The sequence below is a fragment of the Bos taurus genome, chromosome 18 (genome assembly GCF_002263795.3).
Source record: "Bos taurus isolate L1 Dominette 01449 registration number 42190680 breed Hereford chromosome 18, ARS-UCD2.0, whole genome shotgun sequence".
NCBI classification, from domain to species: domain Eukaryota; kingdom Metazoa; phylum Chordata; class Mammalia; order Artiodactyla; family Bovidae; genus Bos; species Bos taurus.
This window is the reverse complement of record NC_037345.1, coordinates 22179914-22194500: the sequence shown is the minus strand read 5'-3', so window position 1 is coordinate 22194500 and position 14587 is coordinate 22179914. Positions and strand designations below refer to the sequence as shown.

General features: G+C 40.6%; 1 protein-coding gene across 6 annotated transcripts in view; it reads right to left on the bottom strand.

The window, feature by feature from the left end:
* FTO (FTO alpha-ketoglutarate dependent dioxygenase) overlaps positions 1 to 14587 on the bottom strand; it is a 423982-nt gene that overhangs the window by 269974 nt on the left and 139421 nt on the right. For all 6 annotated transcript variants that reach the window (XM_059876983.1, XM_010814570.4, XM_059876984.1 and 3 more), the window contains one exon: positions 8077 to 8220. In XM_059876983.1, the coding sequence (XP_059732966.1) occupies positions 8077 to 8220 (144 nt within the window). The remainder of the gene's footprint in view (positions 1 to 8076; positions 8221 to 14587) is intronic.

Sequence of the window (14587 nt, the reverse complement as noted above, 5' to 3'; positions counted from 1 at the left end):
GAGTACTGGAGTGGGGTGCCACTGCCTTCTCCATTATGGAGCTTTATGGAGATACAGTTCACATACCTGCTTCCTGGTGCTGGTGGCTCAGGCGGCAAAGAATCTGCCTGCAACGCAGGAGACCTGGGTTCGATCCCTGGGTCGGGAAGATCCCCTGGAGCAGAAAATGGCAACCCATACCAGTATCCTTGCTTGGAGAATCCCATGGACAGAGGAGCCTGGTGGGCTACAGTCTATGGGGTCACAAAGAGTCAGACACGACTGAGCAACTAACATTTTCACTTTATGGAGCTTTATGGAGATACAATTCACGTATCAAATAATTCACTCATTGAAAATATACAACTCACTGCATTTTAGTGCATTCACAGAATTGTGCAACCATCATCATAAACTAATTTGAGAGTATTTTCATACTCCTAAAAGAAACCATATACTACCCACTAGCAGTCCATTCCCATCAATTTTCTTTTCTGGGGAAAAAAAAAAAAAGGTGACTAGAAGGGGACGATTACACACCTCACAGGTTTGTTATGATAAATAAATAAAATATATCAAAGCCTCCAGCTCAGTGCCTGGCCCTCAGGAGGTACTCATCACATATACTTCAAGTAAAGTTCACAACAGAAATACTACAGAAATAAACAAAAAGACTAGATATGATAAGAAAATGGCAGATCCTTCCAAGGACGTAGGAACACACTCAGGTTCCTATTCTCAGAGCCTATGACACTGGCCTTGTCCTCTCCCCAATTTGTCTGAAGACCAAAAAATCTGGTGTGTAAAGTATGTGTTAGTTGCTCAGTCATGCCCAACTCTTTGCTATCCCATAGACTGCAGAAATCCATGGGATTTCTCAGGCAAGAATACTGGAGTGGGCTGCCATTTCCTTCTCCAGGGGATCTTCCCTACCCAGGGATCAAATCTGGGTCTCCTGCATTGCAGCAGATTCTTTACCATCTGAGCCACCAGGGATATCAAGTCAGAAACCCCAAGTTTGAAAATGTCAGCATTTAGGGGCATATTTTAGAGCAAAAAGTTTCAGGAGAGACACATCCTCAACCGTGCAAAAAAAAGTGAACAGCAAGAAGCAGATACTGCGGTTGCCGAGCAGGGAAGGAGAACATGCTAAGTTCACATTGGACAAGCAGCGGAAACTATACTGTCATGTTCCTACGTTTCAGAGTGAAAATAGACATGACAGCTGCTCATTGGGCTGTTCAAGCACTTTCCACTTAAATGGCAATTCCTCAAGCTTACGACTGCAGCCTGAAGTTATAATTTACTACTGTTTCTGTATTATTCCCTTGCCTCGGCAGAAAGCAGAATGTAGCACCTACATTTCAAGACCCATGAGAGGTAATAAAGTATAATTATTTAGAATTTATGATTAAGCCATATATTAGAGGTCTTTTTTGCTTCAGCTGGTCAGTCAGAGGTTGGAGGAGGGAGGGAAAGGGGTCAGAGGAAAAAATAACACAAGCCTTTTCCTATGAACAAAAGGTCTAAGACAGGGCAGGACTGACAGACACCTGGAGGATTTACAAAGCTACCATGGTCTCCACGGGAAGCCCCCGAAGAGCCCCAGTCAAGAGACTTTTAAACTCCTAGAGGCCTCTGTTCTTCCTGCTCACAGAGCTACAAACTCCAACTCCGCTGCTCGTGTTGACTCCCGAAGTAGATGCATGGCACATTTTCAGGTTACACCACATCAAACGCTCACAGTGCACCAGCTCTGGCTGCTCGAAGCCATAGGTATTTCAGAGAAGGTGAACCTCATCAAGGAGAAAACCACGGGTCAGGCTCTATAAGTAAATGTGACCCCCACCAAGGCAAGATTGCGGTTACCACAGAGCTCTGATTCAACAATGGCCAGATGGCAACTCTTCCCAGCCGCAAGAATCAACTGGGGAGATTTCCCTTCCTTGTAGTTCCTTTATGTGGCTACAGAAATATATACATGGAACGATTAGGTGCAAAGCCGGCCAAGCTCAGGGCATGGAGCGAGGTAAGAACCCAGCACTCAGCACTCTTCTGGCAGCCTCCCCTCACTGGTTCTCCAATACACCATGACCCAGGTCCCGGTCTTCATAACGAGTCCTCATGTTCAAGTTGTAATTCAGAAAGCGCTTTCCATAAACTTTCTCTGTTTAAAAAATGTTTTACATTTCTTTTAATATTTTGTTGTTGTTGTTGTTGTTGCCACATAGCATGTGAGAGCTTAGCTCCCCAACCAGGGATTGACTTGAACGCAGGTCCCCTGCATTGGAAGCTCAGTCTTAACCACTAGACCACCAAGGGAAGTCTCGATACTTCTTTTTAAATTTCTTTTTAATTGGAGAATAACTGCTTTACAATGTTGTATTGGTTTCTGCCATATAACAAAGTGAATCAGCCAAACGTATACACGTGTCCCTCCCTCTTGAATCTCCCTCCCACCCCTCTAGGTCATCACAGAGCCCTGAGCTGACTCTATGTGCTATAGAGCAACTTCCCACTAGCTATCTATTTCACACATGGTAGAGTTTACATTTCGGAGAAGGCAGTGGCACCCCGCTCCAGTACTCTTGCCTGGAAAATCCCATGGATGGAGGAGCTTGGTAGGCTGCAGTCTGTGGGGTGGCTAACAGTCGGATACGACTGGATGACTTCACTTTCACTTTTCACTTTCATGCATTGGAGAAGGAAATGGCAGCCCACTCCAGTGTTGTTGCTTGGAGAATCCCAGGGACGAGGGAGCTTGGTGGGCTGCCGTCTATGGGGTCGCACAGAGTCGGACACGACTGAAGTGACTTAGCAGCAGCAGCAGCAGCAGCAGTGTATACATTTCAGTGCTACTTTCTCAATTCATCCCAGCCTCTCCTTCCCCGTTGTGTCCACAAGTCCACTCTGCATCTGCGTCTCTATCCCTGCCCTATAAACAGGTCCCCTATACTTTTTTATTTGACTTCACAGTAACCCTGGGAAGCAAATGTCATGAAGCACCAGCTTTTCACTGGAGGCAGAGGCTCAGAGCGGTGCTAACAACGCACAGCCCACAGACAAGAGGGGAACCTGAGGGAAGCTCGTCACCTGACCTTTCTCTTATTCCACCCTGAACCTGAAAGTCACCTGGCCTTTCTATTATTCCATCCTAAACTGCTGGTGAGGGAACGCCAACCCAAAAAGGAGATACTGTGCATTTCAATTTATATTGCTGTTCTTTTTTGTCGTGCAATTTTTACTTGGCAACCGAAGCTTCAAAATAGTTAATTGGCACAATAATGACATGTGAAAATGAGATGTAGTTGGTTTTAAGGAAACAAAAGTAAAGAGAGTAGAGAGAACAGAGTCATGAAGAGTGATATGTGAAAAATAATAAATAAAGGGGTGGGGGGAGGAGGTTTGTCCAAAATGTTTATCTAACACTCACCTTTGTCCTGAACCATCCCACGTCTACAGTCGGCTCCGGCTTAATGAACATGATTTGGTTGATGTCCCTTGAACTGTATAATCGGTTCCACACAAAAAACAAACCCACAGTTTGTCTCCAAGCCACTTTTAAGTCCCTAACTCCCTAGTTGCCTTCAGTCTATGGAAAACATCTGTGGCAAAGTAAATCATCCCATTCTGAGAAAGACCAGAGTGTATTTTTTTTTTCTTCTCTAAGTGTGTTTTGAAGTCCTGGTTGGAAAATTAGTGAAAATTGTAAATCTGCTTGCAAATCTGGTCATGTCTAACTCTGAGATTAGGGCAAAGATTCCAATTTAAAAGTAAAACCGTGACAACCCCAGTTAAGCGTGTCCTCAGGCACTGCCAGCAGGGCCTTCACTCAATTCCACAGGCAGTGGATTTATTACAGGCACCCGGCACGTTCCCCATCAGACACCCCTGGAGGACTGACTTGAGACAGCAGGGTTTGGTCTGCACTTCCTCTGCAGACCAATATATTATTATAAATTGAGCTAAACTGTTTCCTTTTCAAAAGTGCTATGAAGTTCAGATTTCAGGTATCAGCACAGGGCAGGGATCCCGGGACAGGGTTCTTTAGAGTCCTTGGCTTTTAAAAAGTAAAGAGAAAAGGTGGCTTTCCACCATGGTTGCTTTTATTTTTGTTTTGTTTAGCCTAAGAGAAGATGCGGGACAAGTCATTTTAGAAATCGAATATGACATCTTAATAAGAAAACAGATTCCAAGCACAAACTTGAGGTGCAGCATGCTATGTTTGGCCTAGTTCACTAAGTTATCAGTTACTTCACCTTTATCTGAAGGCAGGAGTTTGGAAATCAGAACTAGATGTTATGTCTCAGATATCAGCTGCTATAAAATGACAACTATCTTCCTTTATCACCTACAACAGCTAACTGGAACCAATGTATATTATAAAAATGTATATTCATTATAAGTTAAAAGGACAATGCAATTATTTAATATTTTCATTTTTAATGTAATTTCTGAGCCAAGAAAAACATAACTTTAAAAAGAAATGGAGGGCTTCCCTGGTAGTCCAGCGGTTAAGAGTTCACCTTGCAATGCAGAGGACACTGGTTCCATCCCTGATCTGGGAAGATCTCACATGCTTCGGAGCAACTAAGCCCATGGTCTACAACTACTGAGTCCATGCTCGAGAGCCTGGGAGCCCCAACTGCTGAAGCCCATGTGCCCTAGAGCCTGCGCTCTCCAATAAGAGAAGCCACAATGAGAAGCCCACGCACTGCAATGAAGAGTAGCCCCTGCTCGCCACGACTAGAGAAAGCCCACATAGAGCAACAAGCCGAAAATAAATAAACGGATAAATAAGTTTTAAAAAATGAACTGGAAAAGAAAGAAGCAAACAGACCACCATCGTCACCTTCCTTTCTGCCCTTCTGAACAATTAAGTCTTAAACCTTCAGGTAAGGCAGAGAAGCTCAGAGCAGGGGTCAGTGCTGGACAGGGGTGCAGAAGGCCTCCAGGTACAGGGTCCAGATGGCCTGACATGGGTATCAGAGCACAGGTGGGCTAAAGTGACAAGTTTCAATCCATGATTCTTTCCCACTGTGTAACCATGGCTAAGTCACTACATCAATCTAACCTGATCTTCTTTCTCAACAGAGCTGGTATCTACTTCTCAGGGTTACTGAGAAGATTCACAGAAGGCTTGACTTGTCATTAGTCCACAGTAAACATAGCTGTTATTCATATACTACTGTTATTCCTGGGCTTCCCTGGTGGCTCAGTGGTAAAGAATCCGCCTGAGAAGGCAGAAGACACAGGTTCGATCCCTGAGTCAGGAAGAGCCCCTGGAGTAGGAAACGGCAACCCAGTCCATTATTCTTGCCTGGGAAATCCCACAGACAGAGGAGCCTGGGGGGCTACAGTCCATGGGGTGACAGAAGAGTCGGACATGACTTAGTCACTAAGACACCAACAACTGCCATTCCAGGTACATATTTATGTACATGTTGAAAAAGTCTGAAAAGGAATATACCGAAATAGGCACGAACCTGATTTTTATTTTCTTCTTTTCACTTTATACTTTTCAGAGTTTCTTTTCCCTACAATGAGCATATACTGCTTTTTCAATCAGAAAAGAAAACATGAGATGTTACTAAATAAATGGAAAGTAGCTGAACCTTTACAATGTCATTTACTACTTTTATACATAGAAAGTTAATAAAGCTATTTAAAATAGCACTATTCTGACTCCCATTTCTTTTAAAGATGCAAAATATTAATAGAAACTCAGAGTACCCAAAAGGAAAGTGATTTACTGGCTGAAATGACAACCTATTTATATTCATGGTAAATATCCACGTCTGGGTGGTATATTAAAAAATGAAATAATAATCTGTTTTACCTATAAATGATGCTCAACGATGGGGCAAAGACTTGAGAATAGAAACTCAAATCCTGAGATAAGCAGGAGCAGGGCAGATAAGAGATGACTTTACCCCTAAAAGCATTCCCACCTCGACATCTTCAATGAATTGGGATCAAATCTAAATGGTCCCTTTGAGAGCAAGAAAAGCACCGAATAAGAAACACGCGACCACATACTGCCCTCTGTTCTGCCTCACACGAACTGAGTGACCTTGGGCAAATTACTTAAAAACAGATTGATACCCTGCACCATCTCCCTAGCAAGACTGTTTGGAGACTGATTGAGATGGCTTATGCAAAACTGATCTGTAAACTGGAAAGCAACATGCAAATAGAAGGCAAGAGATTTGGAGCTTACTTAGAGGATGAGATGGTTAGACAGCATCACCAACTCAACGGACATGAATTTGAGCAAACTCCGGGTGACAGTGGAGGAGAGGAGCCTGGCAGGCTACAGTCCCTGGGGTCGCAGAGTTGGACACGACCTAATGACTGAACAACAACAGAAGAATAGTGTGCGACAAATGCAGGACTCCTCCACGAAAAGAATTTAAGAATTTACTACTGAATCGCACTGGGAGAAAGTAATTCCCTGCATCATGATCTTCCAATCTTCCTGCTGCCACAAAGGAGAAAGCCCAAAATTGGTACCATGATTGGGTTAACACCTCTCCCTAATAGTGACTGAAGACAGAACAGGCCTGAGTCTCAGAGTCTTCAGGAAACAAAAGCACCAGATACTAAGATGACTTTACTTTCACTCTGTACGATTCTTCTAACTATGTTAAGTGATACTGGTTTTCCATTTCAGATATAAAATCACCTAAAATAAACTCATTTCTGTTCAAGAAAAAAAAAACAGTTTATCTAGAGAGAAATATTACATAAGTAATAATGTGGTGCTGGAGAAGACTCTTGAGAGTCCCATGGACTGCAAGGAGATCAAATCAGTCAATCCTAAAGGAAATCAACCCTGACTGATGCTAAAACTGAAGCTTTAATACTTTGGCCCCCTGATGGGAACAGCCAACTCACTGGAAAAGACACTGATGCAGGGAAAGATTGAAGGCAAAAGGAGAAGGGGATGACAGAGGATGAGATGGTTAGATAGCATCACCAACTCCATGGACATGAATCTGAGCAAACTCCGGGAAACAATGAAGGACAGGGAAGCCTGGCATGCTGCAGTCCGTGGGGTCTCAAAGAGTCAGACTAGACTTACTGACTAAACAACAACAACAATACTAGTATGGGTAGCACAGGAATATGGCAAGAAACTTGAAGCTAGTGTGTGAATGAATGAAATTTGGAAAACATTTAGTGAGGTCATGACTGAATGGCTACCCCAAACTCATAATTCCTAGAAAGCAAGGACCAAGTGTTATCCATTTCCAGTATCTCCTGAAACTTACGAAGCACAAAGAGGACCCTCTACAGACACTCTATTATTGGGAGATAATTCTTATTATAAACACTGGGTTTGAGCCTTGATGTTCCTGGCTCTAAAACCAAACACATGAGTAGATTCCCCTAGGCAGGTAAGAGTGAGATTAACCCCAAAATAATTAGGAGTGAGAGCCAAGGACAAAATAAACCCTAAGAGGCTCTGTAAGGAAAAAAAGGATAATGTTTGCATGCTGTGCATCAGAAAGCAAACAGAAAGTCTAAAAATAAACAAAACAAAAAAAAACTTAGAGTAAGAAACAAAAAATGAAGCTCTCCAAACTCCCCAAACTTCGTAGCTTCAGCAAGGCTGACCAGGGCTGAAATATTGTTTCCCAGAGAACTAAGTGAGGGAAATGAGCGGAACTTGGGAGGGAGTAGGGGGCAGGGAGTAGAGGAAGAGGCTGTGTTGTCAGGCCAGCTGTTCCTGAGAGGAAACTAAATTCAAAACTAGAAAAAACTTTCACTAAAAACCTACAGAGACAGGGACATATTTTTTTAAACTTCACATTAATAAGGTGATTGAGATGATTTAGTAGCTCTGATGAAAAAAATCTTGAAAACTGGTTAGTACTTTGGGGAACGCCATCAACACTAAGAATGAAAAGAAAAGCAACTTTTAAAATTAGCAGTATCTTAAAAAGAAAAAAAAAAATCAAGTTACATGTAGAAGCTTCATTATCATATGAAAAACTTACAAAGTTTACTTCAAAAGACATATGCAAAATATGTACCCAATAATCTAAAACTTAAGACACTAGAGCATCAGTATAGCTTTGATCCTTGCATTACCAAGCATAAAATAGCAGTCTCCTTGGTGAAGGGGTATCGCCAAACCAGGTGTCTCTATGTCCCACGAGATCTTAAAACCAACGTGCCAAATATCAGGATCTCTGCCTTCAAGCTGAGGGTCGTCCTCACTTTCCTCTTCAGGGCCTGTCAAAAGAAAAGAGAGTTGTCAGGAATGTTTCATCTAAAGTTCTGAATTTCATAGTTACCTTAAGAATAACTGAAGTTTTAATAAAATATGGATAAGTGAACTATATATTCTATTTGCATCATTTAAAAAAAAACACATTCTTTAAAATATTTTAACACGTCATTAATTTGTTTTGTTGATAAAAAAATCTGAAAGTGGTAAGGAAATAACCGCAGGTATCAAAGAAAATTAAAGATGATTATTCTGTTCAGTTTCATGTAACTAAATCAGAAAATCTGCATAGGTTTTTAGGAAAATATGAATGGCCAAAATTGACCCCAGAAGAGGTAGAATGACTTAAAAAGCCACAGAAGGTATAAAAGAAGTCAAGGAACACAGGACTAGAGAGTTGCAAAGGAAAATTCTATCAAACAGTTAAGAAGAGTGCAATTTCAATAAATTGTAAATTGTTCAAGAACACAAAAAAGTGTCCAGATTCTTTTCATAAAGACAAGAATATGTATCAAATCCAATACACACACACACACACACCAGTCTCACATCCAAAACCAATGCATAATTTCTAAATATATTAATAGTATAGACGGTCCCCAACTTAACTATGGCTCAACTTAATGATTTTTCAACTCTACAATGGTGTGAAACAATATGCATTGAGTTGCAACCATACTTTGATGCTGAATTTTGGTCCCATCAGGGGCTAGCAGTATGCAGAAAAGTACTGTTGTGATGCTAGGCAGCAGCCACTCCAAGTGAGCCTCGTGATCAGGAGGGTGGAGAATCAATACACTGGTAACTACTCACTATGCAAACAAATCATCCTAATTTCCACTTTCAGTACAATATCCAATAAATTACATGGGATACTCAGCACTTTATTACAATACACTTTGTGTTAGGTGACTCTACTCAACTGCAGACTAATGTAAGTGTTCCAAGCAGGTTTAAGGCAGGCTAGGGTAAACAATGATGTTTGGCTGGTTATGTGTATTAAATGCAGTTTTGACTTATGCTATTTTCAACTTAAAATGGGTTTATTGTGAGATAATCCCACTGAAAGTTGAGGAAGATCTATATAAGGAAAAAGAATCAAAATCCAGCAGCATTTTACAAGAATAACATGACGAAGTAGAACTTACTTCAGGAGTAGAAGGATAATTTAATATGCAAAAGTCTATTGCTGGGAGAAATATTAACAACCTCAGATATGCAGATGACACCATGCCAATGACAGAAAGTGAAGAGGAACTAAAGAGCCTCTTGAGGGTGAAAGAGGAGAATGAAAAAGTTGGCTTAAAACTCAACATTCAAAAAACTAAGGTCAAGCATCTGGTCCCATTCCTTCACGGCAAACAGAAGGTAAAAAGTAGAAGCAGTGACAGATTTTATTTTCTTGGGCTCCAAAATCACGGCAGACATGACTGCAACCACAAAATTAAAGATGCTTCCTCCTTGGAATGAAAACTATGACAAACATAGACAACATTTTAAAAATCAGAGACATCACTTTGCTGAAAAAGGTCCATCTAGTCAAAGTTACGGTTTTTCCAACAATCATGTACAGATATGCGAGTTGGACGCTGGAGAAGGCTGAACACTGAAGAATTGATGCTTTTGAACAGTGGTGCTGGAGAAAGCTCTTGAGAGTCCCTTGGACAGCAGGGAGATCAAACCAGTTAATCCTAAAGGAAATCAACTCTGAATATTCATTGGAAGGATTGATGCTAAAGTTGAAATCCAATGCTTTGGCCACCTGATGGGAAGAGCCAACACACTGGAAAAGACCCTAAAGCTGGGAAAGATTGAAGGCAAAAGGAAAAGAGGGTGGCAGAGGATGAGATGGTTAGACAGCATCACTGATTCAGTGGACATGAGTTTGAGCAAATTCTAGAAGATACTGAAGGACAGGGAAGCCTGGCGTGCTGCAGTCCACAGGGTCGCAAAGAGTTGAGCACGACTTAGTGACTGAACAACAACAATACTTAAAATTCATCATATTCATAGATGAAAACAAACAAAAAATACATGAGTCACCAGATACACAAAAATAATTGATAACATACATCCTTTCATGATAAAAACCTCAATAAGAGCAATAGGTGACTAGTTCCTTTACATGATACAATATAGATTTATCTCAAAGCCAACATATTTTAATAGGAAAACATCGGAAAGTTAATAGAAAAAGTTAAGACAGTATCCTTTATCACCATAATGACTCACTCAAACAAATGCAAAGACATATTATGTTCTTGAGAAATAAGGTGAAACATTACGGAAATGCCAGTTCTCCCTAAGTCATCCATAAATTTGACATAAACACAATAAAAATACCAACAGGATTGATTTTTAGTTCACTGGGTTTGGTCCTAGACAAGCTGACTCTATAATTAACACAGAAATATAAACAAGCAAGCTTGGCCAGGGACTTTTTTTTAACCATATAAAGAACTTCTACACATCAGAAAGATAAATATCAATAATCAAGGAGAAAAATGGGCAAAAGTTATAAAGACAGAAGACATAAAATGGAGTTTGTAAACATATAAAAAGACGTTCAAACACACAAAACAAAGCCATAATAGATATTTTTCACCTATTAGATCAGAAAAAAATAAGCACTTTAATAAAATATAATGTTAGTAAGAGTGGAGCAAAATGGCACATTCATATTCTCTATGGAAGATTATCTGCAATACCTATCAAAATTACAAATGTAACTCGTTTTTATTATTAAAAATTTTTTTTTATTTTTAAAAACCTTTGAATTTGTAGGAATTCCACAATACCACTTTTAGAAATGTATACTAAAATTCCTACTTGCAGAGGTTGCAAATTGAAGGAGGCTATTTACTAGAGCACTGTTTATAAAAGCAAAAGATCAGAATAACTTCAACATCCATCAATAAATTTCTGGTTTAATAAAATATGAAATGTTCAGGCAATAAAAACACTATATAGCCACTAAAAATAATATGGGCATGCAATGATAGAAAACTATCTCCTATATTTTTAAGAGAAAGAAAGGAATAGGCTATAATTTGTATTAAAAAAAAAACACATACACATATATGTGTGTATATGTGCATATATTAATAATATTTCTGGAAGAAAACTCAAGACTGATTTTTTCTGGAAAGAGAATTACATGGCTGGAATAAACAGGAGAGACAAGTAAAGGAAGTAGAAGGCACACCCTATGATTCACCTACATTAACTGTCCCACACCTACATAAAAACATGTAAAAGTTCATCTAAGAAATATTTATTGAGCAGTTACAATAAACGACGTGCTGACCTGGGCACGTGGGGTTTATCAGTAAATGAAACAAAGACCTATGCCCAGTGGAGCTTTACTTACAGCGGAGTTGTGAATGTTCATCACTGATTACTAGAAATGGAACATTTTAAACTCCACTAGACTTTAATCCACTAGACTTCCCTGGTGGCTCAAAGGGTAAAGCATCTGCCTACAATGTGGGAGACCCGGGTTCAATCTCTGGGTTGGGAAGATCTCCTGGAGAAGGAAATAGCAACCCACTCCAGTATTCTTGCCTGGAAAATCCCATAGACGGAGGAGCCTAGTAGGCTACAGTCCATGGGGTCGCAAAGAGTCGGACACGACTGAGCAACTACACTTCACTAGACTTTAAACCACTAGACTCTGGTCTTCAAATGCAGGGTCCATTTTTCTGTTTCATCCACATTTAGAACTCCACATTGGAAGAATTGATGCCGAAGCTGAATACTCTGGCCACCTGATGCGAAGAGCCTGGAAAAGATCCTGATGCTAGGAAAGACTGAAGGCAAAAGGAGAGGGGTGACAGAGGATGAGATGGCTAGATAGCATCACCGACTCAATGGCCATGACTTTGAGCTAACTCCAGTAGATACTGAAGGACAGGGAAGCCTGCGTGCTACAGTCCATGGGGTTGCAAAGAATTGGATATGACTTAGCAGCTGAACAACAAGTGGCATATAAATGACATCCAATGAACATTTGTTCTAAATTGCCTACTTAAACATAGTATGCTCTCTCAGTTCACACCATTCATGGTCTTTACTGTGCAAGATGACAGGAAAAGAAAATGTTAATTATGGCAGGGGGTGGGGGAATAACAAATGCAAATAAGTCAAATAATGTAATAATAAAGTATGACACTGCTGAATTAGCACAGTTCTCAACATTCAAGAAATCTAAAGGATAGGTTCAATGCAGGCTAGAACAAGTAGAACAAAATTCTTAGAGATGATCAAACTTGAAAGACAAGAATAGTTTAGACTCACAGAGGGCAGAATACAAAAGATGTACATTTTATGCAATCAAAATGAATAAAACACCTTTTACTTAGGCAGCATCACATCCAGCATGTCACATACACAATCCAAAAGTTACCTGCATCCCAGATGGCATATATTCAAATACAGAGTCCTTAAATTCTGAACATCTTACACTCTATCTAGTATCTGTAAACCAGCATCAGGGACAGAAAGAGAAAGAAAAAAAGGACCTGCCCTTTATAACTATTCATTCCCATTACTTCACATAGGTATGGTGAAAAAAGACACACCAGAAAAACAAGTTCAGGTGTCGTCAAAGAAGGAATGCTACTAAAGTTTTTAAGGACACATCCAACTGTGGATAGTCTTCAATTCCCTAAGTTTGAATCTAAAATCTGATACTGCCATAGGAACAGGATTTTACCTTCTGTCCTATCTGTTGTTATTTATGATATTATTTTCTCAAATACTCTGTGGTTAAGAGCAATTTCTGGCTAGATTCTTTAAAATCACAGAGTTTAAAAGTTCAATGCCATTTTCTGGGTTAATCCAAAATACATTTTAAAGAGAATCCTCTGGAACAGGGTTGACAAATACCTTACATATCAGAAGAAAGTGAAAGTCATTCAGTCGTGTCCAACTCTGCAACTCCATGAACTGAATGAATAGTCCATGGAATTCTCCAGGCTAGAATACTGGAGTGGGTAGCTGTTCCTTTCTCCAGAGGACCTTCCCAACCCAGGGATCAAACCCACATCTCCTGCATGGCAGGCTGATTCTTTACCGTCTGAGCCACCAGGGAAGCCCAAGAATACTGGAGTGGATAGCCTATTCCTTCCCCAGCCTATCCCTTCCCTATCTTCCCACCCAGGAATCAAACAGGGGTCTCCTGAATTGCATGTAGATTCTTTACCAGCTGAGCTACAAAGGACACAGTGAATTTACCAGCTGTAGCTTTTTTGAGGTCTGGTGGTGAATCACTCTAAGCTCAGCAGGATAGAGTGGTATGATCGATTATTGATGTCTGTCACAGCACTAGAATGGGTAGTTAGCAGCACCTGAACTAGATATGTGCTGCCCATGTCTAATGATATTCACCAACAAGTGTCTAATGATATTCACCAACAAGTTCTTTTTGGTGGTGGTGTTCAGTTGCCAAGTCTTGACCAACTTTTTGCAACTTTATGGGCTGCAGCATACCAGGCTTCCCTGTCCTTTGCTATCTCCCGGAGTTTGCTCAAATACATGTCCATTGAGTCAGTGATGCTATCTAAGCATCTCGTCCTCTGCCACTCTCTTCTCCTTTTGCCTTCAGTCTTTTCCAGCATCAGGGTCTTTTCCAATGAGTTGACTCTTCTCCTCAGGTGGTCAAAGTATGACAGGAAGTTCTTCATTATACATAATTATACCTGAAAAGACCAGCACTTCTAAATTAGATCCTATGGACCAGAAAAGTGTTCTCAAAGGTATATAGCCTGACCTGTACAACATTTTCTGAATCTAATTTAGCTGCCTACTGATAAAAATGCTTTGCCTAAAATACCAATTTCCAGTTATTCTTTAAAAAAAACAATAACTTGTCTAGGTTCACACTGCTAGTAAGCACAATTCAATTTAGGTCTGTCTGACTCTGAAGCTTATTCTTTTTTTTTTTTTTTAACATAGATTTATTCATTTATGTGACTGTGCCCAGTCTTAGTTGCAGGGATCGAACCTGGGCCCCATGCATTGTGAGCTCAGAGTCTTAGCCACTGGACCACCAGGAAGTTGCTCCAGCTACTCGTGAATTACAAACTCAGGTCTCACTGAGCCGGTCACAAGTGGCCATAAGTAAGAAGTAGCTGCATCTTTCAGACAAGGCACAAGTGGCAGTTCCGTCAGCCACGTGACTCCATTAAGATACCTGCCTGGCCCCCAACAGGCATTCAAGTCCGTGAACCCCACTCTAGCCCATAGGCAAATCAGTCCCATCACCTGCTTCTGTGAAGTTTAACAAGAATAGTCAGGCCCGTTCACTGACATCCTATCCACAGCTGCTTTCACACACAACAACATGGTTGAGTAGCTAAGACACAGAGCAGA